Genomic DNA, 26,153 nt, shown 5'->3' with positions numbered 1-26,153 from the left:
AGTATAATTTTCAATTTCTCTCAAAAGGAATTTGAAAAGGCATATTGGAAATGGATTTCATAAGGTCTTCATCTCATGTCTTAAAAAAAATTAAAAACTAACCAAATTTCTTAAAAGAACATTGAGCAGATTAAAACGTCAATAAGATGTAAATTCAGATCAGATAATTACATATTCGTTTAAGGAATCTAAAGAGTAGACTTCAACAAATAAGTTAAATTTATATCTAAATCAGATTTTCAATAAAAAAATTTTTAACTACATTAAATCATGAAGGGGGGAAAAAGTTGAAAGAATTATATGGAGTAGCAAGTTCATATCAGGTTATGCAGTCCGAGAGCAGAATTGACACCTTCAGATCCCGACGACGTTCAGTACGGCGGAGCTCCTACCTTTATTTGAAAATTCAAAGGCAGATAGGAGAGGAGGTATTGCAGTGCCCAAAATCAGAAATCCAAAAAACGAAACGATCTGGCCTAGCTTTGAAAACCCTAACCCAAGAAAAATGAATAGAAGAAGATAAACCTAAATTGGTCTCGAATCATCGTGTTCTTCCCAAGCAAAAAAATTGAATGAATATATGCATGGATCGAAGAAACTAACCTAGACTCTTATGAATCGTCATTCAATTTGCGATTCAATGCCCATAAATGAGGAGAAGAAGCGTTCCAAAGCAGGCGGGGAAGAGTCATGATCAGAAACAGTACTTTTTGTTTTAATTGGATTTGGACAATTTTACCAAGACAAACCTCAAGCGATTGAATTAGAGATGAGAAGTAGTGAGGACACCACATGGGCACCAACTAAAAAGAATAGCAATCCAGGTGTCAAGATTAGAATAACATTTGTTAGAGCCTCTATCTTATATATAGGTATAGATGCATCCAATAAACACGACATTATCTATAAAGAGGTGTTTGTAGAGTACAATTGATTTTTCGTGAATCCCAATAAACAATGATCATTTTATTTGTTAATGTGAAAAACATTACCATTTGAGCAACCATAATAGTACAATGTTATTAGGGGCCGACAACAAAATATATTGGGAGGAGTGTTTTTATTGATATGTCTGGAAATGAGAATGAAATGTTAATGTATTGATATATTTGTGTAAATTTTCTGGCTTATTTTTAGTGTAATAGAGGTGGAGTCAGTATTGATTTTTGGATAATTATAATGTGGTTTAAGTGAGACCCATATTTGGAGCCAACATGGAGGTCAATCATATTCCATACACGCAAGTTTGACTCAACAAATTAGAGACAACAAAATGTTATCATTGAAAGACTTTTTTATCCATGACCATTAAATGAAACAACATATAGCCTTTATTCCTCATTAAAACTATACTTAGACAACCACAATGGAAATTTTTTATTGGGAACAACAAAATTGATTGAGATACGTGTTTTGTTGATGTGACTGAGCAACAAAATGTATTGGAACAATGGTTTAAATTTATTGGCTTTATTTTTAGTATAAAATAGAGTTGTGACACAGTATTGATTTTTGTTTAAATGTGAGTGTGTTAGAGATGTGACCCATGTGGAGAGCAAACATGGGACATGGCAAACAACATTCCCTCATGTTGGTCAAACTTGGGCCAACAAAAGTGCACCATGAGCAATTGTAGTGGCTGAATTTTAAGGGGGCATGAATCCAATTTATTATCCCATTGTTGAGCCATGGATAAAAAATGGTTTCAATGGAGCAATTTTGTTGGCTCCATTTTAATGGGACTAGCATGGGGGAATGGCAAAAGGCCATGCCCCCATGTTTCCTCTCCAAGTAAATCTAATAACAAAACACACTCACATCTACATCAAAATTCAATATTGAGTCTCACCTCTATTATGCACAAAATGAAACCAGTAAATATATATCATTGTATCAATACATTTTGTTGGTCCAACCACATCCCGCAACACAGTCACAACAAAACTTAAATTCTCATACATTACTCATGCCTCATCAAAAAACCATCATTATGATTGTTCTCAAAAAACCATCATTGTGATTGTTCTATGGTGCACTTTGAGCCAACTAAACCAGCGAAAGTGTTCTATGAGCCCATATAAGTGCACCATTGCAAATGCTTTAGCAATAAGAATGGTTCTCTCGTCTGAAAATGGTTCTCCATTTTCTCCGGTGAGGAAGAGTTGTTGAGTTCTTTCTGTTTGAGTACTCATACAGAAAAGATCTAATCTGTAGTTCGGTAGATGGAGGACATTACAGTGAAGTGGGAAAAGTTGTCACTGACAGGGGTTGAAGAAGAAGGCTTAAATCTTTGTCTCGATGATCTTGAATATACATCGGGACAAGGGGTGCTAAGTCTTCTGGGGAGGTTGTATCATGTTCGACATATTTCCAAAGACATTCTATCAAACACGCTGAAGGAGGTATGGAAATTGAAAGTTCATCCAGTCTTCAAAGAGATGGGAGATAATCGATTCGTCATCACTTTTAATAATGATAGAGATAAGAAGAAAATCATGGAGGGTCGCCCTTGGCTGTTTGATCGGCATCTGTTTGCCATTCAAGAGATGCAGATTAATGTGCCATTACGGGAGATCCCGTTTGAATCGGAGATGTTCTGGGTACAGATTCATAATTTACCATTAGCAGCCATGTTAGAGAGGGTCGATAGACTTATTGGAAATTCGATTGGGGAATGTGTGGAGGTTGATACTCAGAAAGATGGAATCTGCTGGGGTCCTTATTTACGAGTTCGGGTATGTTTGCCATTGCTTAAACCTCTGCCCAGAGTTAAAAAGATTGCTTTACCAGATCGTGAGATTACTGTTGGGTTCTCATATGAGTATCTACCAAAATTCTGTTTCAAGTGTGGTTGTATTGTTCACGAGAAAGGTGGATGTGATGATATTTCTTCAAGCCGTCTTCATGTTAGCGATGCTGATATGGAGTATGGGAATTGGCTGAGAGCACCAGTGAACCAGAGACGCCAAACCAGTTTTAATGCTGATTATTCTCGCCGGAAGAGTGGAAGTACGGATGAAAGAAGATATCCAGTGACGGAGGATGGTCTGAGTAACGGTTCTCCACAAAATTGTGCAGCAATTCCTGAAGATAAGGAAACTGAAGAAGATGTCTCCTCATCTCCTAACAACGGAGTCTCAAAAAACGTGAATATCCCGGATTTTCAGGAGGAGATAGAATCTAATTTGAGAATTAATGGTACCCCAATCAACGTGATTAACTATGATTCTCGGCAAGTAATTGTGGGTGTAAAGTCATCGAGTGATATGGTAGTCAAGGAAAGTCATGGGCCATCAGGAATTGCCGTAACGGAGGTTGTGAAGGGGAGTCACGTGCCTTTTAAAATTGCTGAACCGGAGGTCACTAGTGTAGAATTTAAAGAGGGGTCTAAAGCACGCGTGATTGGTCAAGGTGGAGAAGCCAACATGGTCTTATCAAAGCAGAAAGTACCAAGGATTAGTTGGAAAAGAAGGGCTAGGAAATCGCAAACAACCGAGCTTGATATGGGTAGTAATGGTCTTGATTCTTCTGGTAGGAATGACAATGGCAAAAGACTGGCGATGGAAGGTGGAGGTGTGAATAAGAAAGCTAAAAATATTGAGGCGGAGGCTGGAGAACAGCCCCGCCATGCTCAATGAGTCTTATAGCTTGGAATTGTAGAGGGCTTGGGAACCTATCTACAATTCGTGAACTTAGCCTTTTGGTTAAACAAAAGTCTCCCAAGATGTGTTTCTTAATTGAAACAAAATCTCACTCGTCTAGAATTGATTCAATTAGAAATAAGCTTAATTTTAAGCATGGTTTGGCAGTTAATGCAGATGGAAGGAAAGGTGGATTGATGTTGTTATGGAAGGAGGATTTTGAATTATCGGTTGAATCATATTCAGCTCGTCATATTCATGTAGTAGTTGCTGAAAAAAATAATGTCCCGTGGCGGTTAACGTTCTTTTATGGACATCCAGAAGTGAGCCAGAGAAAACATTCTTGGGAGTTGTTACGTTTTCTGAAACATACGTCTCAAACTCCTTGGATGTGTGTGGGTGATTTCAATGCTATTACAAATCAATGTGAAAAATATGGGGGTAATGATAGGTGTGGAACACAGATACAGGAGTTTAATGACGTGTTAAGGGATTGTCAGTTGCATGATATGGGCTACAAGGGGAACATGTTCACGTGGAGTAATCGGAGGAAGGATCCATCATCTTTTATCAAGGAAAGATTGGATAGAGCTGTGGCGAATAAAGAATGGTTGGAGAGGTGGGATCAATACACGGTGCAGCATATTAATTCAGTATCTTCGGATCACAGTAGTGTATTTGTTTGTTGGGACGCTAGCCTACTTCCAAAGTGACGGCATAATAGGAATTTTAAATATGAGCAACAATGGGGTAAAACGGAACAATGTCAGAATATAGTCCAACGTTATTGGGTTAGAGCCTCTATGAGGGGAGTGCCCCAGAATGCTCTTTCCCATCTACGGTGGAATCTTAACAGATGTGGTCCAAAGCTACAACAATGGATAGTGAAGGATAAACAACGGCAGACCATAGAGACGAAGAAGTTACAGGAGACACTTGATGCGTTAGTTGAGGGGGAGAATCATGCTAACCAAGAGGATATTTCCCGGGTTCGACATCAGATAAATTGTATCAGGGAGGAAGAAGAAAGAGTGCTAAAAATTCAAAGTAAACAACATTGGCTCCAAGAAGGTGATCAAAACACCAGTTTCTTTCACAGAAGTATGAAGCAGCGGCGGAGTTTTAATTATGTTGACCAGATTATTGATAGTCAGGGTGTTTTGTGGGAGTCCGAAGGAGGTGTTAGGTTGGCATTTCAGGAGTATTTTTCTCAGTTATTTACATCTGGCATTGAGACTAGTGATTATTCATTTCTGGATCACATTTCACCAGTTGTTGATCGTGAGATGAATGAGATGCTATCCCGTCAAGTGACAAGAAGGGAGGTATGGCAGGCAGTTCAAAGTATTAGCCCGAATAAAGCCCCAGGGCCAGATGGGTTTTCTGCTGGTTTCTTTACACAACATTGGACAACCGTTGGGGAAGATGTGTTTGAGGCTGTTTCGAAGTTTTTTGAGTTCGGACTAATGGATGCAGATATGAACAAAACTTCTATTGTGTTGATTCCGAAAAAGGTTGATGCTGGAACAGTGATGGATTTTCGCCCAATAAGCTTATGTAATGTATCTTATAAGATTATATCTAAAGTCTTGGCTACCAGACTTGGAACTATCTTGCATAAGATCATTCATGGAAATCAATCAGCTTTTATAAAAGGCAGATTAATTACCGATAATGTGATCGTGGCATATGAGGCCCTGCATTCAATGAGTTTATCAGCACGAAGTAGAACAAACTATATGGCGGTGAAGCTGGATATGAGTAAAGCATACGACCGGGTGGAGTGGAGGTTCTTAAAGGAGGTTATGGTACGTATGGGCTTCTCAGATCAATGGTGTAATTGGATTATGCAGTGTATTTCTACAGTCACTTATAGAGTTTTTGTTAATGACATATCTTCTGAGGTGATTACTCCTACCAGGGGTATTCGACAAAGTGACCCTATTTCCCCTCTACTCTTTGTCATTTGTACTGAAGCTTTGAGTAAAAATCTGCATGTTGCTCACGAAAGAAATTTTTTCCGGGGTATTCCTTTCGGCAGAGGACGTATTCGTGTCTCCCACCTATTCTTTGCCGATGATAGCTTGATTTTTTGCCGAGCAAGTGACAGTGATTGGGACTGCATTCATGCAATCCTAGACATATATGGGACATTTTCAGGGCAGGTTATTAATTATAACAAGACCAGCATTTTCTTTAGTCGTTTTACTCCAGTTGACCTACGTGGGGCGCTATTGTCTAGAATTGGTGGAGTTGAGGCGCAAAGATATGATCGATATTTGGGGTTGCCGGCTATGGTAGGGAGATCCAAGCGTAAGGCGTTCAATTACCTAGTGGAGAAAATACAAAGGAAGATTACAAGTTGGTCTCACCAGAATTTATCTCAAGCAGGAAAGGAGGTCTTTGTCAAGGCAGTTCTTCAAGCTATTCCTACATATGCAATGCAACTATTCAGATTCCCGCAGAGTTTGTGTAATGATTTTGATAAGTTAATGAGGCAGGTTTGGTGGGGGAGCAATTCAATGAAAAAGTCTAAGTGTTGGCTGTCTTGGGCAAAATTGTGTACTCCAAAGAGTGAGGGAGGAATGGGGTTTAGAAATTTTGAAGCGTTTAACGAAGCCTTGCTTGCGAAACAAGGTTGGAGGATCCTTAAAAATCCTGATGCTTTGTCTAGTAAGATATTGAGAGCAAAGTATTTTCGAAATTCTGACTTTTTGAGGGTGGAGAAATGTCGGCATGCGTCCTATTTATGGTATAGTCTATTAGATGCCAGGAGCTTAGTGAAAGATGGTCTCAAATGGAGGGTGGGTAATGGTGATACAGTACAAATTTGGCAAAGTCGCTGGTTCCCCCGACCAATTTTCTTCGGATCCAAAGCGATGGAGTTAGGATTCCAACAAAATTCTTGTGTAAATTCGCTGATTGATTGGGATATAGGTTGGTGGAATTTTAATCTCATTAATCAGATATTTGATCAGGAGGAAGCACAGATGATACTGAAGCAGCCCATAGGTTCACGTTTCATTAAGGATACAATGTGCTGGTCAGGAACATCCAATGGTCATTACTCAGTTAAAAGTGGATATTACAAGTCGATGGAAATCCGAAATAGATCGTTGGCTTCTTCTTCCACGGACAGGAATGGGGACTCATTGAACATCTGGAAAGCCATTTGGTCTCTACCAGTACCTCCATCTACAAAAGTGTTTGTTTGGCGTGCGGTTCACAGCATCTTACCAACCTTATATATTCGTGTGAATCGACATATTGGTACTCAAGCTAAGTGTCCAATATGTCTTTGCTCTGATGAAACTATTTTGCATGCTTTGTGGGAGTGCCCTTCTGCTAGAGATGTCTTTTGTGCTAGTATTAAGAAACTTCAGAAATTGGTAGTTGTCCCTACTGATAATTTTAGTCAATTTTGGTGTTCGGTTATGGATGAGTTATCTTCAAGAGAACAAGCGACTCTTGCTATCACCATGAGGTTGATATGGCACCGACGAAACAAGTTCATATATGAGAATATATTCATGCATCCTAGTCAGATTGCTCACCAAGGAGTGCTTTTGGCTGATGAATTTGCTACCGCCCAGTTGCTTCATAGTCAAGGTATCTCTAATCTGCCTAGGAATGATATTAGCAATCAGAGATGGACAACACCTTCAGGAAATTATATTAAAGTTAATTGGGACGCAGCAATTGATAAACATGGGAATTGTACAGTTTGGGAGCTATTTATAGGGATGTATGTGGAGATGTAGTGGCTTGTGTTACTTTAGCAAGACAGACTGTACTTGACCCAACCCTTGCCGAGGCGATGGGGGCACTTTATGCAGTTCAGTTTGCAGGTCAACTTGGATTCCGTCGGATAATCCTTGAAGGGGATTCATCAATAGTGGTAAATGCAATCAGTGAAGGTGAAGACTTGCTATATGTGTGGGGATCAGTTGTGATGGAAACCCGTAGATTATTCTCCTCTTTTGCTCATTGGATGGTATGTCATGTTAAAAGAGAAGCCAACAATGCAGCGCATAGTTTAGCCAAATATGCTTGCTATGAGCATAATCTGAGAGTATGGATTGAAGAAGCCCCCAATGAAGTTCAGACAATAGTGATGGCAGAGAAGTTGAGGTGTGTGCCTGATGTTAATCACTAGCGAAATTCTAGTTACTACAGGTTTTGTTGGTTTGCTTTATTGCAATTAGCTTAACTTTGAATAAGTTATTTAATTTCTGATTTGTAATCCACCTGTTGGTGGCACGAGTGCCTTGTTTAGGCCTCCAGTTTGGTTGCCCAGATTTGGGCTAATGAATTCTTCCAGGTCATCTGACCTTTCAAAAAAAAAAAAAAAAAGAATGGTGTTTTGCCCAATTGGGCCAACCAAAACTTGGGAAATGTGTAAAGAAGGGTTACAATGGTACAATTTTGATGGTCCATAAAGTATATCTTTTGCAGTATTTTTAGTAGAGATAGAATGAGATGGTAGAACGAGAAAGAGATTGATAGAGGTGGTGTAAAGTGGATCCCAAATATGTGTAAAGGGGATCCCAAACATGCCAAGTAAATAGTTGCTCAAGTCCATGGTTTAGGGGGTTTTCTAGGCTGGTAAAAAGTATGCGGTATGCCTAATCGGAACAACAAAATACTGCCACGTGTGTGCGATAACGAAAGCAGGGGACTGCAGTTTCTTCCCCCCACCTCTATATAACACCACCGCCTTGCTTTCCCTCTGACTTACGCAAGCAAAACGGGAAAAACTGAAGCAATCGTAAACACTTACCAAAATTATTGAAAATCAAAAACAGTAACGTCTCGCTAGCGTTTATGGTGTCCGTCAACCCGAACCCGGTACAGGGTTTCTATTTCTTCGATCCAGTGGCCACGGCTCACTCCGGTGTTCATTCAGTGACGCCTCCGGCGACTGTTACGGCACTTGCTGAGACTACCACAACTGCGGCGTCGTATTCGGATGATGTTAATAAGAAGGTTCGGAAGCCGTATACGATTACTAAGTCTAGAGAGAGCTGGACGGAGCAGGAGCATGAGAAGTTTCTCGAAGCTCTGCAACTGTATGTCGTTTATTTTTTTTCCTGTTATGTTTTAGTCCTAAATAATTTCTGTTTGGTTGCCGAGAAAATTTAGAGGATGAAAGCGTGCGAATAAAAAACTCCAGAGTAAATCTGAGCTGTATTAGTCATTTTATTTTTAGTAGAATTAGTAGCGTACAAAACCCCCATAATAATCCGTCTTGTTAATCATCAGTGATAGGCTTGTAGCCATTTTGGTGTTGCTGATCTTTTGCTGGTATTTTAGGTATTATTACTACTTTCTGCAAAACCAAACCATCTCTCTAATACTGTTTGCTGCAATCATTTGGGACCAATTTTCTTATCTTCTGTGAATTCTTTCCACATCAGCATTGCTTAAAATTTCATAAGCTACTGCTGGCAAACTGATGCAGGTTTTCTTCATAGGAAGTTCTAGATGATGGAGGTACTTCTAGAAAAAATGGAAGATTGCTTTATAAAGTTTTTATAGTGTTTTGTTTTGAAGCAGCCATATTAAAATATCAGAGACTATACACATGCACATGCTCTGGGAACTAACACATGGATAGATGTATGTATGTATTTATGTATATTGGCATGTATGAAAATTTGACCTTTTCATTATCATATTCAATATTTTTTTACTCTTTAGTTCCTTCTTAAGTTTTGGATACTGATTAGGCTTTTTTCGTTTTATAATTTTCAGATTTGACCGTGATTGGAAGAAGATTGAGGCATTTGTCAGCTCAAAAAATGTTATTCAGGTAATTATGCTTCATGGTAAAATCTATCTGACAAATATGCTTTCCATTTTAATGCTTAAAGTGTCAGAATATGCTGAAATGAGCCTACACGGATTTTGTAATTTCCTTTTGAATTATTTGAAAAGTTTGTGATGAACGAAGTTTATCGTAACTTCTCATATTTGGTAATATCAACATTTAAGGGAGGGGTGAATTTTATGCATCAGGAATTTGTAGACCTGGAATGAAAAATGCTGTCTTTTGACTCTCTTCGACGTGTAGATTCTATAGAATGATATCAAATTTGTATTTGTTAGATTACATTCTACGTGAGTAGATGTGCATTCGCACACCCAAGTGCATATTGCATCAATGTTTTACATGGTTATTTTGATACAAAATTTTTATTATCTTAAGGATGCAACTCCGTAAGATGAGCAAATGATTCTTTTATTTGAGGCAATTCGCAGTGAAATAGAAGATCTGATATATGATAGGCATGCTTCTTGTATTAGGGCTTTAGTTTCATGATGCATAACTGCGCTGGATTGAGGGGGTCTCAGGTTCAGATTCTCGTTGATCAAATTAGAATTGTCCTTGTTCATAATATGTGAAACCCAGAAGTTTGACTACTATATTCCAGATGTTTTCAGCTTGTGTTCTTGCATGCATTGCAACAACTCAAGGTCGCAGTTTCAAACATTTTCGTACTAAGTCTGTGGGATTTCTTTGTAGATCCGTAGCCATGCACAGAAGTACTTCTTGAAGGTACAGAAGAGTGGGACAAGTGAACATGTTCCACCCCCTCGGCCAAAGAGGAAAGCAGCTCATCCGTATCCACATAAAGCTCCAAAAAATGGTTTGTTGGATTTATCTTCTTTTTTCTTCTTCCCCTTGTGCAGTCCCTGTCACACTTGATTTCAACTTACCTTGCCAATGTGAATGTTCCAGCAGCTATGGTAGTATCCCAACATAGAGGGTCATATCAATCTTCCTCTGCTATGCTTGAACCCGGTTATATGCACAGGCCAGATTCTTCAATAGTTATTGGAGATCCTGTTAAAAGTGCAGCTTTCTCTTCTTGGAGTTCTAACTCATCTTCACCAATGGTCGTCTCTCAAGGGACTAAAGGTAACTGTAAACTTCTCTTTCAACCATTTTTTTCATTTCAATTGGGGTTCTTAAGTGGCTAAAGTTTTAGTGTCATGTGTGATTTTTTCTAGATGATGTGGGATTGGGTGTGTCAACTGTTGCATACAAATGTTGTGATGGAAATAGTAGAAGCACCCCTAGGACTCACCAAAATGGTGAAGCTATTGATCATGAAGATCATGGGAAGCCCGTGAGAGGTAAGCAGTCTTTTCCAACTGTACATCTTAACTACAGGGACATCAGAACTAAATGCTCAATTCTTATAGTTACATAAAAGATAAAACTGCCATCATAGTATTATAAATGTTCTTTTATGCCAAAGCACAAGAGTGGCAGATAACATATTTTGTGATTTGTATTCTTACCATTAGTGCCCTTTCTTCATATTGACCAAGGTCTTCTTTCTTTTCAAATGCAGTTATGCCAGACTTTGCTCAAGTGTATAGCTTCATTGGCAGTGTCTTTGACCCCAATGCAAGTGGTCAATTGCAGAGGCTGAAGCAGATGGATCCAATAAATTTGGAAACAGTATGTGATTTGTGTATCCTTGTTTTTGTTTTCTGGCTAGGCCATAATGGGGATGACTATGATTCCCCAGTCCCTCATTTGTCCTTTACTGTTGAGCAAAAATATTAATGTGTGTAGAGAATCATCTGTTTCCGTTACAATCAATCCAACCTTCTTAATGTTTTTCTCTAGAAATGTGACATAGGTGTAACTATCATTCTCCTTGGAGGTGCATATGGTGGAATACTAAAAAGAGGAGGGTGATCAAAAGGACTTAGATGGAATTGATAAGGAAAACAAGGAATCTGTTGGATAAGTTGAGAATGTAATTTAGATAGGGGCGAATGGTTAAGGAAATTTTATCCTCATATGTTGAGGATTCTAACTAATTTTTTTCTTATGTATTCATAGAGCTGACCCAAAGTCGTTTAGGATAAAAGTTTGACAATGATGATGCCTTTTCAAATGATTCCTATGCCTGTCATGTGGTTGATTTGGGTTGAGAGAAACAGTAGGATTTAAAACTCTTTGGGTTCTTCAGTGTTTTTTTTATGGATTATTGGTATTCTGGTCTTCTCCTTATTTTTAACAAATTCTTGGAGGCAATTAATTAAGCCTCCTAGTCCTTGTACTTTTTGTATTCACCTTCTTGGTGCATGTATATATATATATATATATATATTGTCTTTTCTCCTACTACCCATAAACCAATTTGACTTTTCCTCAGGTGCTGCTGCTGATGAGAAATCTGTCCGTCAATTTGACAAGCTCTGACTTTGAGGATCACGTAAGTACTTTACTAAGTTTTGCAGCATCTTTCATCCATCTCTTTACTCTCTTACCCGTTTGTTTGTCAGTCTGAGGCATAATAAGTAGGGTATACATCTTATTATAATTCTGTCATGTCAAACTATCAGGACCTAATTAGGTGGCTCTAATTGAAATATTTAATCTTTTATGGTCAGAATAGTTTTACACTAACCTTTTTTTTCCTCATCTAATGGATATCCTTAATCCTTCATTCCTGAGTTGATTCATCAAACATTTATTTTTAGATGCATTAGATGTGTCATTTTGCTCAGTTGATATGAACATTGTATTCTCAGCGTGATATTTGTAGGCTCTCTGATTCTGTTAATTAGTAACTGAACATGTTTAATATTTGAAAGTTAAAATATTTATGAAAATTAAGATATTTCTTCAAGCTTTGAGTGGTTGTTTCTTCCTTTGTAATAACACTAAGAATGGGCTGCTCTCTTGGTCCTAATACTAACTATTCCAAGTTGAATGGTTTGCACAAATCACGGTAGCGTCTGTTTGGGTTATAAAAGACAACAATATGATTTTTAAGATTACCAAAACAATATGATTTTTTAAGAAAAAAGCAATGTTTTTTATTTTAGTTTAATGACATGAAGGATTGGGTTGTTTTTTGTATGGTTGTTGTAGGGTAATTTATAATTGAGAGTTGATTTTTTCGTTTCTGATTCCCGATTTCTCTTCTAAAGTAATGTTCTCAGTATATTTCCTTCGGCTTTGCTGTTGGTGATTTATTAGTTTAGCTAGACTTATCTTGGTTTCTCATAGTTATCTACAATCTACATTGACCATGGCACATAATTCAGATATGAAATTTGCAGAATTGGTTTTAGAGTACAACCCACCTGATTTTTCCCAAGTGTTACGGGGATGCCTACCCACCAAGACATTGACGTTTAGTTCTGTGTCGCAGCATGATTTTAAGAACATGTTATTCATTTTGAAATCACGGGCGAGCATGTGGCCCAGTGATAGAGTTGTAGGGGTGCGCCCTAGAGGTCACAGATGTAATTTCTAGAAATAATCTCTTCACATATTATGTGGGGATAAGGACATTCCGTCTGTTCTCGACCCCGTCAACTACATAAGTCTTGTGCACTAGAGTTGTTTATCCTTTTACCGAAGAAGGATTTGAATCTAGATTATGTTTATGCTCTGTGCAGCCTAAATTGTGTCCTGCTTAATGAGATGTGCCTACGTACTGCAATGCATTCTGATCGATTTTGAGTTTATATTTTTGTATTGGATTAAAATGATTTATGAAACTATAATGTGCGCCTCTTTAACATTTACCAACTGTTTCTAAATTGACTCAGAAAAAGCTGCTGGAATCATATGACGCTGAAGCGGAGGCTAAAACTGGTGGCCCTTTCAACAGCATCTGCATTAATAATTCAGAGAGAGCCATTCCAGCTGTCTAAGTGCTGAAGGGTGAAGGAGTTTCACGCTTCCTTTGCTCTCAGTATGTTTGTGTCTGGTCTTTTGGGTTCCCATCACTGACTTAGAACAGTTTATTACGGGATTAAGGAAACAATCTGAGACGGGTTGAGAGAGATGAACTTGGAATGTCTTTTCTGCATGTGTTTATATACATGTTATGTGGTATGCTCGGTCTTTAGTTTGTAGCTCAGCTTGGCACTAGAAATTAGTGGTGTGTGTACATATATATACACGATATGAGAGCAGTTTGTCTTTTTAAGTCTGTATCAGAGGCTATCTTGTACAGAGGTATATGAGTGTGAGTGCTTGCTGTATATAGATGCAAGAGTTCTATTATGACTTTGCATTTGGAAACAGAACGGTTAGGAATAAGGGTAATAACCTATGTATCATAGCAGGGTCTGCCCTATACCAATGTTGGTATGAGAAACTTGTAAGAACCCATTGTGGTGTAATTAGTGCATGTTCTGTTTTCGTTTTTTCTCCATTCATTTTTCACTCTATTCTGCGTTTTTTTTTTTTTTTTTGACATAGAAGTATCTCCTTGACTCTGCATTTATGCACGAGTATTAAGTTCTTTTTTTTTTTCCTTTCTAATGCACATAATCGTGTAGTTACTTCCAACGAAAAGACTCAACTCGTAATGGATCCACGTTAGAACGTGTGAAGAAGCCTCCTATAATGATAAACGGTTTGCCTTTTTATAAAGACTGGTATCTGAACCCTTAACTGGAAATCAACATACTGGCAGACTCTTGCCAATCTAAGTTTGGGTTACATTGAACTATTATGGTATCTATAGTCTATAACCTTTTTCACCCTCGAGGACCTAGTTTCACTGAGACGAAGGTGGGAATAGCACTAACCTCACCGCCTATCAAAAATGTCAACCATGGTTTTCCAAGTGCAGCGGGGAAGAACTATAAAGACTAGAGAAAGAACTCCTTCAAGAAACCTACGGGAAGATGGCAGTAAGTCCTCGATCACTTAATATCGGGAATAGACCAGACAGGCTTAGACCGGTGAATGTAACACAAACCTAATCGGACAAGTTCGTTCTTATAATATTCTAATAAGAGAGAATCCACCACAGCAAAATATTCCCTTCTCTAAGTGCTAGGTGAAGGTTCCATTCCTTGTGCTAGGTTAAGGTTAAAAGAGGGGCTCCACTCCTTTAACCCAAAATAGGGGGTTACTCAGACCACTTACGAGTTTTTTGTGTGTTTCAATCTGTATTTTTTGTTAAAGATTCAGCAAAACATGAGCCATAACTCTTTTTTTCCCTAAACCATATTTGCACTCCTTCGTCCCCGATAAATAAAATAAAAGAGAAGATACTCTTGCAGGCTTGCTATGCAATTTAGAGAGAGGAAGACCAAAAGACACCCCGAAATATAAATTTCGAACAGAACAATTGGGTACACGAGCCAAAGAGAATAATCTGGCCAAGAGACAAATACAATGCAAAATATACATAACCCCAATGATAACTTCTATCTATATCCAAAACCCATGTCAAGCTCGTGGCTATACATCCCCTGATTATGGGCAGTAGCAGCAAATGGGTGAATCTGCTTTGAGTTTGACCTGAGTTCCATCCCGATGAGTCTTTGGAGCACCTCTGGATGATTGCTTCCACCTGCGTCAGGAGGTCCTGAATATCCAATTAAAAGTTTAATGAGTCAAATGGCCTGCATGCCAACAAAGAACAATAATCACAGGACAACTATGACTACATCCAGAATGCCAGAGAAGACTGCAGTTCTAGTATCATTATGATGATGAATATTAAAATAGAGATTGTTCATCAATTGTTGAACATAAACAAAAAATACAGATTGAAAATAGTCACTCGTATAGGCTGCCCGGTTACACTTGCATGACATCTGGACATATATACAAGGACTGGGACATAACTCTACTGGTCAGGAACCCTCGAGAAACGACCCCTTGTAAATGAACAGAATCCTCTAATGGTAATAACACATTAGTGGGCCATTATTGAGTTCTTAGCTCATACCAAGCGGAGAAAGAGAAAATTTAACAGAAATTGTTTCTTAGATTAACTAAGACGACAAAAAGTTTCCAAGGCAAACGGAAATATTTACATTTCCATGATGCCAAGTTACATGTACACAAATATCTGCGTATTTGTAGGGCTAATGGTCAAACACTAACAGCCAAGTACCCTCAAGAAAGGAACACTAACAGCTAAGTACCCTCTAGAAAGGAACACTAAAAAGTGACCTGAATCCCAACTCTTATGATAGTATAATACATTAATAGCCCATTATTGAACTCTTAGATCACACCAAGCAGAGAAAGGACAAGGTTTAAGAAATTCCGTGGTGAATCCTGTCGAAGCAGACAAATGTTTAGAGGTGAGCTAGAAGAATCCCATACAGTCTGTATACGATAAAATGGATTTCAAGAATTCTATTAGAACACTAATTTGCTAGCTTTTTGCCAAGGAGGTGAGGGGTGTTAAACAAAATCCAGTGGGGGGTCGAGGGACAGTTTTAAAATAAAACAAGGAAATTAATTCTTCATGAGATTATTATGACATGAAAAGCATATAGGGAAACACTAAGTACGTATTTACCTGGTGGAGGAATTCTAATCCCACCATAGTTAGATTGCCTGTTACCAAATGGAAAACCTGGCACTCGATTATGTTCCTGCATGAATCCAGCCACTTGATTATTGCGCTGTGGAAGAACAGGTGCACCCCTAGCAAATCCTCGTAATTGAGGTGGAGGAAAATTGCCTGGCACGTTCATTTGTTGTAACATAGGATGATGATTGGTAGGGTCAAAACCAGTCAGTCCACTGCTAGCGTGATGGATAGATGGGTGAAGCACATTGGCAGGAAATTGATAATTTGCTGGAGGTGGATGATCATGACGGATGACATCATCTGGACCCATAAATTTCATCTGAGAATTGTTATTTGCAGGATGCTCAGGTGGATGGAATAGGGGTCCCACATGATTCAACTGAGGGGTATGAAGCTGTGAAGAAGATGGATGAACGTGAGGGTTGTGATAAGGAATATCATGCTCTCTAATATCATAAGGACTACGAAGAAAAGGTTGACCCTGATGACCTCCCGCAATTGATCTTTCATCCCTGAACGCAGAATGCATAGCGGCTAGTTTTTCAGCAATGTCAATTGGTGTCTCTTGGGCGGACAACAACTCAGTCTTAGCTGCGCTCCTGCCAGGCATGAAGTTTTGAAGATGCACAGGATCACTTATTGTAAGCAAGCTATCCTCTTCGGGAAGCCGAATATCAACAGATCCATCAAAGACGCCAAGTTTAGACCTTATTTCAGTTCGAAGTTGTGATGTATCCAATTCATTTCGAGGATCAAGGCCTAACAAATGCTTTTCAACCTTATCAGATTCCATTTTTTGCCTTTGATTTGATGTTAAAACTCCGAGTTCATGAATTGTAATGTTAGATCCAACTTCAGTTGTTGAAGAAATGTAGCCTTCATCTAATCCAGTAAAGGACAATCCTTGATCTTCCGAAACATCAACCCTCGCAGACCCAACAGTGCCCGTTTGGACGGAAATTGGTGCTCCAACTGACTGTAGTTCCTTCATAAAAGCTGTTCCAAAAAGTGTTTCAAGTGTCAAAGGTTTCCTGGAATTGGAGACACTTTCAGAATTTGCCTTTTCCAAATTGCTGAGTGCACTACCAAGGCTTGCTGCTTCAATGTTTTGAAGTTCCTCTGATGATTCGGTGCCCAGAGTTGGAGATGGTGCAGTATCCTTCAGACCTGTACTCTTCTGCAAAAGCGAAAGGAGGTGCTGGGATGCATGATCATCAATGTTAGATTTTTGAACTTCAGTTTTCGCACTGGGAACATTGGAGCTCTGCAAAGGTGGAGGTAAAGTTGAACCATTCTCAGTAACTTCTGAGAGAATTGACTGCTCAAGGTCCTCACATGTAAGGACAGCTGGAACTGCCTCTGGCTTATTTATTGGGTAAAGATGCTCTGAGTTTTCAATATTGGGAGACTTTAAAATCGAAGTTGTATGAGTGCTAGCAATTTCAGATATATGAAAGGGAAGCTTTGCGGTGATGTTCTCAGTAGATTTCACATCTAAACCATGGGATCCATGTTTCTCAACACCAACAATCAATGAGAGCAAGTCATTCGGCCTGCCAGAAGAGACATCATCAACTGGCCTCTTTTCTGCAATAATGAGAAAAGTAAAAGAATTATAGCTTGAAAACAAGAAATTAGGTTGCAATCACGTAATTGTTAAGATTAGTTACTTTGTCGTTCAACCTAATAAGTTAACTTGTTGGTTTGTGGAATTTCACATCATTTATATCATATTTTAACACTCCCCCCTCACGTGTGGGCTGGACAACTCCGACGGCCCAACATGCGCACAACAGACAAGACCCAACATTAGGGACTCTCACAAAGGCCCAAACTTGGGGCAACAACAAATGGGGGTTTAAATTGCAGAAACTGAGGTATGAACCCAAGACTTCCTACTCTGATACCATATTAAGATTAGTTACTTTGTCATTCAATCCAATAAGTTAACTTGTTGGTTTGGGGGCATTTCACATCATTTATACCATAATCTAAGAGTAATCATTTAAGCACACCAACAAGTTGATCGCAAACTACCTTCTTCGAGAAACCACTGGGCGAATTTTGATGAACGAAAAGTACCAAGGCTCAAGTTATCATCCGCTTTACCATCATTTTGCTGGATGAGCAACAAAAAGTTATTACACGAATTTAGGCACTTCATGCTAAGAAGGAAGTCATAATGTATTATACTTTCAGAAAGGCATACAAAACAAAAGGTACGAGAACCACTAGTCGAGCCCATACTGGTCAACCACAAGGGATGGAGGGGCCAATAAATTTTGTATGACCAGATACTGCATTCCAACAAATTCATCTGGTAAACTCATCTACAAATCTTACTACCGCCTAATTTTATGCTGAGACTGAGCATGTAATGCAGATGGCTGATATCATTAATCAGTCAAAAGGTTTTTCTCATGTTCAAATGGCACAACTATATCATGATGCATCATATACTAGTCACAGCATAATTTCACATATTTCTTTCTTCTTTCTTAACTTATTTTAGCAGGGGAAGGGCAGTGGACAGAGCCATCACCTGAATAAACAGAGGGGGACTCATGGAAGCTTTTTTTGTTTGGGGGGGGGGGGGGGGGGGGGGTTCTCCAAGGTTGAGTCACGATGGACCCACCTTGCGAGGTAAACAACAGATACTTGTTATGAGATGAGTTTTGATGATGAAGTGTTCACTCCATATATTGAACAAAATATGTATGCGTACTACACTACTACCATGTCATCATTGCTATGTATTCTTGATTATATTCTGAAATTATTCCTATCCTTTAAATCTTTAATTTCTAGAATCTAGACCAACAAAGATCAAGACATGAAGCTTTTAATCAAGCTTACAAGTCACTGAAAGTTTTAGGTTTAAACTCCCAGGATTCACTATGAATTTTCTTCTTGTTTTGGCCCTTGCTAATCTAACACAAGCTAGCATATCACAAGTTGTCATCTTATAAAGATTAGCTTGCTGAAATTCAGTGAACCAGTGAAATGCAAAGGCATAAAAGAAAGATTAGCAGCTGAGTTGGAATGAAAGCCAGCAAAGCAAGCTAAATTATCACTCAAAGGCAAGGCATCATCAAGTTGCTACAAAAAGTCAGAGATAGCTGCAAAAGAATTAAATGAGATGACAAAAGTTGCAGAAATAATTGAAAAGAAAAATGAAGAAGATAAAAGCTAAAGGCAGCTGCAAATAGAAGTAAATGGGAGCTGAAATATGTCAAATCACAAAGATCTACAAGTCAAATAGGCACAGCTTTTCGCAACGGCTATGTTTGGAAGTTTTAGTGGATATATATGCTTCTACAAGCTTCACAAAAAACACAGATTGGCTCTTCAACAAGCCAATCATAGTGGATTCGAACTCTCAAGGAGGAGCCTTGAGGAGTGGATGCAGGCCTGAATTTGGCTGGACCACTATAAATTTGTTTGCACACACTCTTACCCTACTCTTTACTAGTTTACCTTATTTATGCTTGTGTTTAATTTTATTACTTAGCTGCCTCTTTGCTTCTTTAACTAACATAGATTCTAAACTTACAACAACTAGCACTAAGTTTTAAAGTCGATTAAGAAATCTGAAACCAGTAGCATCAAACTTGAATTTGACACTTTTTTAAGGCTAAGACAATTCAATTCCCCCCTCCCTCTTGTATTCACCTAGATCCTTACAATACTAACAACCCAAGTTGCCAATGGTGATTCAAGCCACGATCTCCGATATCACAGTAGGTCTCAGAGCGTCTTAACTTATCACTGGGATACCCTTGTTCATGGGTTACTCGTGGGTGCTTATAATTGACAAGTAGAGAGTTGAGAATTTAAGCCAAGAACAAGCAATCACCTCAGTGAAGCCGGAAGACCCACCCTCATTCAATGCCGAGGCACCCCCGAGAAGCTGGTCCAGAATCGAGTGATTCATATTGGAATTATGAACATCTGTACTTGTTATCTCCTCAGCATCAATTCCCATCCGACTACTACCCTCTGAACCTTCAAAAGCTTCAGAAAGATTCGAAGTTACAAATAATTGACCATCCACACTCATTTTCTTATTTGAGATGTCTACCGCTGATGATAAGACAATATTTTTTTCACTTTCCAGTTGCTGCGCACTTAAACCAATTCGTTTTAAAGGTAGTATATCCTCTTGATTGTGAGAAGTTTCATTTGACAGACGAGTGCTTTTGGCAGACTGAAGACCACCCTCGAAATCAGGATTGTGAACCTTGTAGAAGCAGCAGATACAAAAGGAATTAACAAGGAAAAGCAGCAAATGACAACTGAGAAGTCTTAAACATTGTTTTTCATATACAAGTTAGCTATTAAACTACAAGTTCAAATATATGACTAAGTTCTCCGATCCTTCCCTATTTCTTTGAGTAGATCCTTCCCTATTTTTTTGAATCGTAGATCCATCCGTTAAAAAAATCCAATATTATATATATATTAACAAATTATTATATCTGAATACACAAATTCCACTCTTAAGTCAATATATATACCTTTTTACTATCATCAAGAGGCTTGATATCTACTTACCAATATAACAAAAAAAAAAAGAAATTTTCTTGACAAAACAACCTTCTAACGCATAAAAATCAGAATATATATGATTATAAATTTATAATTACCTCAAATAAGTGTGAATGAAGTTGAGATTTGTTTGCAATATTCTTTTCCGACATTGAGCTTGCAAACCCTGGTGGCACAAGTGGTCTGGATACAAGAGTTCGAGAGGGAAAAGAAGGCTTATCTGAATCAGAATTTGATGCTGCAAGCTTCACGAGTTCATCTGATTCATTTTTTCTATTCATATGCCCCTTATCATCCTTGGGATTGTCTAACAATGTTGTGATATCAAACTCATCTTTAGGCTTGTTAGGATTCATCTTCTGCTTCTCTTGGAATTCCTTCTGTTGTTCCTTCCTCATCAAATCAAAGGAAGCTTCAAAAGAAGTCATCAAATATTACAGTGAGATATTATTGACAGTAAAATCCTCACCAAACCTAAGGACGAGATTAAGAGGTTGGCAGACACCTAAATACGCTTATTAACTCTCACAGACAATTTCATAGATGATATACATTACCTCTTCTCTTTTTTTCCTCTTCGGCTTTATCGTCACTTGTAAGCTCCAAAGAACCAAATGTTTCATCGTTGAGTGCATCATTATTGTTCTTCCGAGAGAAAGGCGCTGCCTGAAACATCCAGAGTAATATTCTTCTAATATTTTCCTTTTCAAGATGCAAACATTTACAGAAGTCCAGAACCACAAGCATCAATCATATCATCATTAGAATCATAAGCCTTTCTAACGGTAGGGAAACATCTTCCCTTTTTAAGATTAAAGCATTAATATTTGGTACGGGCCCCAGGGTGTTGCGTAGCATTTAAAAGCAGATTAGCAAAATTGTTCATAAACAATATTGAACATCCAAGAGAGAGAATGTGTTTACCTTATACGGTCGAGGTGGATGATATGGCTCGTTACACTTATTCAGTTGGTAGTGATCATTCGCACGATACTTGGGCGCCGCTGCCCCTCCAGCATATCCAGGTGGTCTTGGAAAAGATCCACTTCCAAGAAGTCCATCGTGCTCAGGAACTTGCCATGGATGACGAGATTGGTTGCTATAACGCCTTCCAGAATCTGTGTAACCAACATGTCAGAATCCATTGCCTACATTATGAATTATAAGATACTTCACAAACCCGTGGCCAAGTAACATTCAAGAAGATGGAATATCAATTTTTATTGCCGCAAAACTAAGCATTGCCCAAATAGATAGCATAACCATTTATCTTATTGCTTCCAAGATACATAAAAGCTCTACAAACACCAAGATGATAAAATAGAGAACCCAACAGTCAATTAGAAGATAGAAGGAAAATGGCAGAATACTAAGACTAAATAATACTGCAAACCTAATAATGTAGTACATAAATCTCGCAGGAATCCAAAGATATTTGCCCAAAATCAGATCAACTAAAAAGTACCAACCCGCAACTCATCAAATCTTAAATTCATTTTTTTCACGATACAAGAGGCTGGTGTGTGCAACCTATAGGACACAAGTTCAATTCTTGAAAACAACCTCTCCACATATTATGTGGGGGTAAGGTTTGTGTATATCATGTCTATCCCTAAACAAGTCCACTACGGAAGCCCAAGGGTCACAAGTTCAATTTCTGAAAATAGTCTCTCCACCTAGGAAGCACGGATATGGGACACGACACCGGCAATCCGACACAAGAATTTCAAAATTTTCATGACACAGACACGACAAGGACACGCATACATATATATATACACATACATGCCCTTAGTCTTCTTTAAAAGCTTAAATGAAATAGAGAACTTGAAAAATGGAGAGAAAATGAAGAAATAATATCAAATACATCCTTTTCTTCTTTGGTAAATTTACCAAGGGTTATAGTCATAGTGATCCCCTCCTATTCAGGTTCGAAAAGACCTGGTTCTAAAAGATCTCTCCCTACCCATCCTATATCGAATCTGTCCATCCTCCCAACAACTTCTAACTTTGATTTTAGTAAAGAAATTACTTCCTCTTACGAGTAAGCCTATAACCCCCATATCATATTAGGGCTCAAACTTTGGGTTTTGAAGGTAGAAAAGGTGTCCTCCAAAAAGTGTCCAGCTGTGTCAATTTTTTTGTTTTGTAAAAATTAATAGGACACGGCCCGGACACATGTCAAAGCCGTGTCCAAATGAGTGTCAGTGTCCGACACCGGGACAGCGCCATGTTAGAAGTGTCCGTGCTTCCTAACTCTCCACATATTATGTGGGGATAAGATTTACGTACATCCTGCCTGTCACTAACCCCGCCTATACAGGGGCCTTGTGCTATACGGGGGCCTTGTGCACAGGAGTTATTTAGATTTTTTACAAGATGCTGAAATCAATGACGTTCCAACAACTATAATGTTGCTTTACATCTAACTTCAATTTTTCCGATAAAGTTGTGAAGATGTATGTAAAAATTCTCCCAAAACTTCAACTTTAACATACCATCCTTTATAAAATCAAACAAAGGAGTACCATTTGTTCTTGTAGACCACTTCAGCTTGGACGAATTTTACATAATTTTCTTTATAAAACAAACTAAAAGGTTCCATGTGTTCATTATACGAAGGCGAAAAATTGCACCTTCAAATTCCTGTAGGTTGGTTAACCACGTTACGATAAAGTGGATTGAATATTTGATTCCATCTCAGTCGGCGGCTTGATTTTTTCCACAGGAATACTCGCTAAGAATTTACAAAGTTCTCGCATCTATGAAAAATTGACAACAAAACAAATCTCCATCTTGCCACATCATGTACATAACTGCTAGTCCATTAAAAAGCAGTCGCAAGAATGCTCCATTAATAACAGCATAGCTGGGCTGACAATGTGACGGATTAGGACAGGTTTAGCCAACCTTGGCTCTGACCTATTAAAGACTACACCCCATCTTTGCCCCCATTCCATGAGAAAAAAGTTATTTCATACCTACCTACACTTTTTTGATAAGGATAGCTCCCTACTTAAATCACTATTACCCACTCCTCAACTTGCCTGTTGAATTCCTATATATATATGATGAATTCTATTGTCAGCTATTGGACGATAATAAGATATATATCCATCATGTTGTCTTGCTAATTATACAATCATATAAAAACATGCATATATAAACAAAAAGATCATATATTCATAAGGGGGTCCCTGAATGGGTTTTCCTCCTACCTTCATTTACCCAACCAAGTTGGGTATATTTAAAGGATTTCCTTGTTTGTTCACCAATCTTTGTAGCTCACTTCCATGATCTTACTTTGAAATTCAAGCTCATGACGTCCAATTCTGTTTCGTCACCCCCCCCCCCCCCCGGGTAAACAATCAAAAAGACTCAACTAATACCTGATCGTTGCTGCATGCATTTGTTGAAGACTATCATGCCTACTTTTGGTACTGTTAAACAATAATAATTAGAGTAACCAAGCCCATCCACTAAAAGATTCCAGATGCCATAGGGATAAATTAGTATTCAGCACAAGGAATGGCAATTGGACATATTTAGAACTATGAAATTCTAGCAGAAAGTGTTCTTGGCACTAAGATGAACCCTAAAGCCAGTTTCAAATGTGGTTTTCCAGTCAAAAACCCTAACAACTCATAAAAATGAGGATATGACTTAAGTTAACAGATATATATATAGAGGCACAAACAATTTGTCAGGAAAAGAGTAGACTCAAATTTTCAGGTTACAAACTTCTCTTAGAACTTACCTGAATCACGATCAGATTGTGAATCACTATCTTTATCGCTTTTCCCGGAAGAACGACTATCCCACCTTCCAGTGATATTTCGAGAATAACTACTTGTCTCCCCTCTAGTAGGTGGGGAAGAACCATACTCAGTACGCTTGAAGCCATGCAATGGCAAACTGCCAGAACTCCTTAGCAGACCTTGGGAAGCATCCTCGAATTCACTTTCATAGAAAGAACTATGATGTTGAGATCCATACATAGGCAAGCAAATAACTGGAATTTCATGATTCCTGTAAATATGAACATCTTACCATAGAATTGATGGATTGAATCCCCTAGGTAATTTCTTGCAGACATCCAATTCACTGAGAGATAACAGAAAATCTCTTGTATACGAGATCCTAACATTCCTAGAACATTAAAAGATTTTAGTCCTTAATAGGTCACTAAAATAGTAGAGAGGGATTGAACTAACAAGGAAATAAATAAAAAGGCTAGAACAAAAATCCTACTTTTGTGATTGGATATCGTCCCAATCAGTAGGATGATCTGGAAGACGTTGGTCTTCATTTTCCACGCTCATTCTGCAGAATTTTAATGGAGAGCAGCCACAAAGAACAAATACAGTGTTCTTTCAATCACAAAAAGCACGAATTATCAGATTAAAGTTCCAGAGGCAAAACTACGAGCCCGTGACCATTAAGTTACAACCAGATGTTGCATCTCCATTCCAGTTAACTCAAAAACGCTTATCCCCACCAAAATTTGTCACAAAAAAATGTTCATTCATTACCATTCCACGCCTCAAACCAGTAAAGTGCAGGTGATGAAATCAGAAAATAAGGTGCAATAAAGGAGTAACTACTTCTTAAGCATCACCCACTAATGGGTGTCAAGTCTAAGCGAATTCAAAACCTTCGCTAGAAAAAAAAAAAAAAAAACAGATGATTGTGGAGCTATTTCATTCTCTGATCCAGCTCAGTCTATATACTAAAAGCCACCGCAGAAAGTGATTCAACCTAGACTATTCGCAGCTAAATTCCCTCAAATCCCAGCAACCAATCACACACAGCCCAATTTCGCTAGCAATCAAAGTCGAATCACGGATGTATTTACTGAAAGTAGAACTTGAATCTGAAATTGTACGACATCTTATAAATATAGCTCTCAAAATCAGAGTAAAATGAAAGCTCAGTAAAAGACCGAATAACAAGGATCCTAGGGTTTGGAGCTAATTTAAAGAACTCCAAAAACCTAGGGTTCTGGGTGAAAGAGGAATCAGCCGGGATCGAATGATTAGAATATCCAAAGAGAGACAATTAGAGAAGGAACAAAGCGAAACGCAAAATAGGTTTCGATCTATATACGATTCCCGATCGTTTGAAATGGGAGAGTTCGTGTTTTCATGAGAGAGATTGTCTGTTGCATTGCAGGATGACGTTTTCTACTTTTCTTCGTATTCAAAAACAAAACGGTACAGTTTTAAATATACATCTAATTTATTAAAATATGTATGTATTTCATAACATGTAGATACAATATTAATCACAAATATAAGATTAGAAGTATGTGGTCATCTATTTTAATACATGTATTTGTTTTTTTTTTAAATACCATAGAGAATTACGTTTGTGATTGGAATCGAACATTGGGCACATATATGTCTAACCCAACTGATTATCAACCAAGTCAACTCTCGTTGGTTGCATATATTTGTTCTTAATAAAGCTACATTACACTATTAATCACACACGCCATTAAATTATTAGGGGCAATTATGAGGAAGCACAAAATTTAGAAGTCATGTTAAAATGATTAGGGGCAATTATCATCTATTGAAAATATTATCACAATGCAATCAATTTTTGTACCATAATCCATGGGTTTTTTAAACATGTA

At 38.2% G+C, this 26,153-nt stretch overlaps 2 protein-coding genes across 5 annotated transcripts; one reads left to right on the top strand and one right to left on the bottom strand.

Moving 5' to 3' along the window:
- Positions 1-8,364: 8,364 nt before the first annotated feature.
- On the top strand, positions 8,365-13,841 carry LOC120003244 (protein REVEILLE 6-like). 2 transcript variants are annotated; one of them, XM_038852135.1, is made up of 8 exons: positions 8,365-8,710; positions 9,396-9,453; positions 10,168-10,291; positions 10,387-10,563; positions 10,656-10,781; positions 11,003-11,112; positions 11,819-11,878; positions 13,227-13,841. In XM_038852135.1, the coding sequence occupies exons 1-8, from the start codon at positions 8,466-8,468 to the stop codon at positions 13,329-13,331; spliced, it is 1,005 nt and encodes a 334-aa protein (XP_038708063.1). In that variant the 5' UTR covers positions 8,365-8,465; the 3' UTR covers positions 13,332-13,841. The 2 variants fall into 2 exon arrangements, with proteins under 2 accessions (XP_038708063.1, XP_038708062.1); XM_038852134.1 differs by having other exon boundaries at positions 10,384-10,563.
- An 844-nt stretch (positions 13,842-14,685) lies between these two features.
- LOC120003722 lies at positions 14,686-25,685 on the bottom strand. 3 transcript variants are annotated; one of them, XM_038852775.1, is made up of 10 exons: positions 24,767-25,684; positions 24,566-24,664; positions 24,273-24,475; positions 21,440-21,633; positions 21,073-21,181; positions 20,614-20,927; positions 19,824-20,207; positions 18,005-18,086; positions 15,953-17,554; positions 14,686-15,004 (listed from the first exon to the last, which is right to left on the bottom strand). In XM_038852775.1, exons 1-10 carry the CDS (start codon positions 24,835-24,837, stop codon positions 14,844-14,846), a joined length of 3,219 nt encoding a protein of 1,072 aa, XP_038708703.1. In that variant the 5' UTR covers positions 24,838-25,684; the 3' UTR covers positions 14,686-14,843. The 3 variants fall into 3 exon arrangements, with proteins under 3 accessions (XP_038708703.1, XP_038708704.1, XP_038708705.1); XM_038852776.1 differs by lacking the exon at positions 18,005-18,086 and having other exon boundaries at positions 19,847-20,207; positions 24,767-25,685; XM_038852777.1 differs by lacking the exon at positions 19,824-20,207 and having other exon boundaries at positions 24,767-25,685.
- Between the last annotated feature and the right edge of the window lie 468 nt (positions 25,686-26,153).

Source organism: Tripterygium wilfordii, chromosome 8 (genome assembly GCF_013401445.1).
Source record: "Tripterygium wilfordii isolate XIE 37 chromosome 8, ASM1340144v1, whole genome shotgun sequence".
NCBI lineage: Eukaryota > Viridiplantae > Streptophyta > Magnoliopsida > Celastrales > Celastraceae > Tripterygium > Tripterygium wilfordii.
The sequence above is the reverse complement of the archived record's forward strand: the minus strand, read 5'-3'. Positions and strand labels throughout refer to the sequence as shown.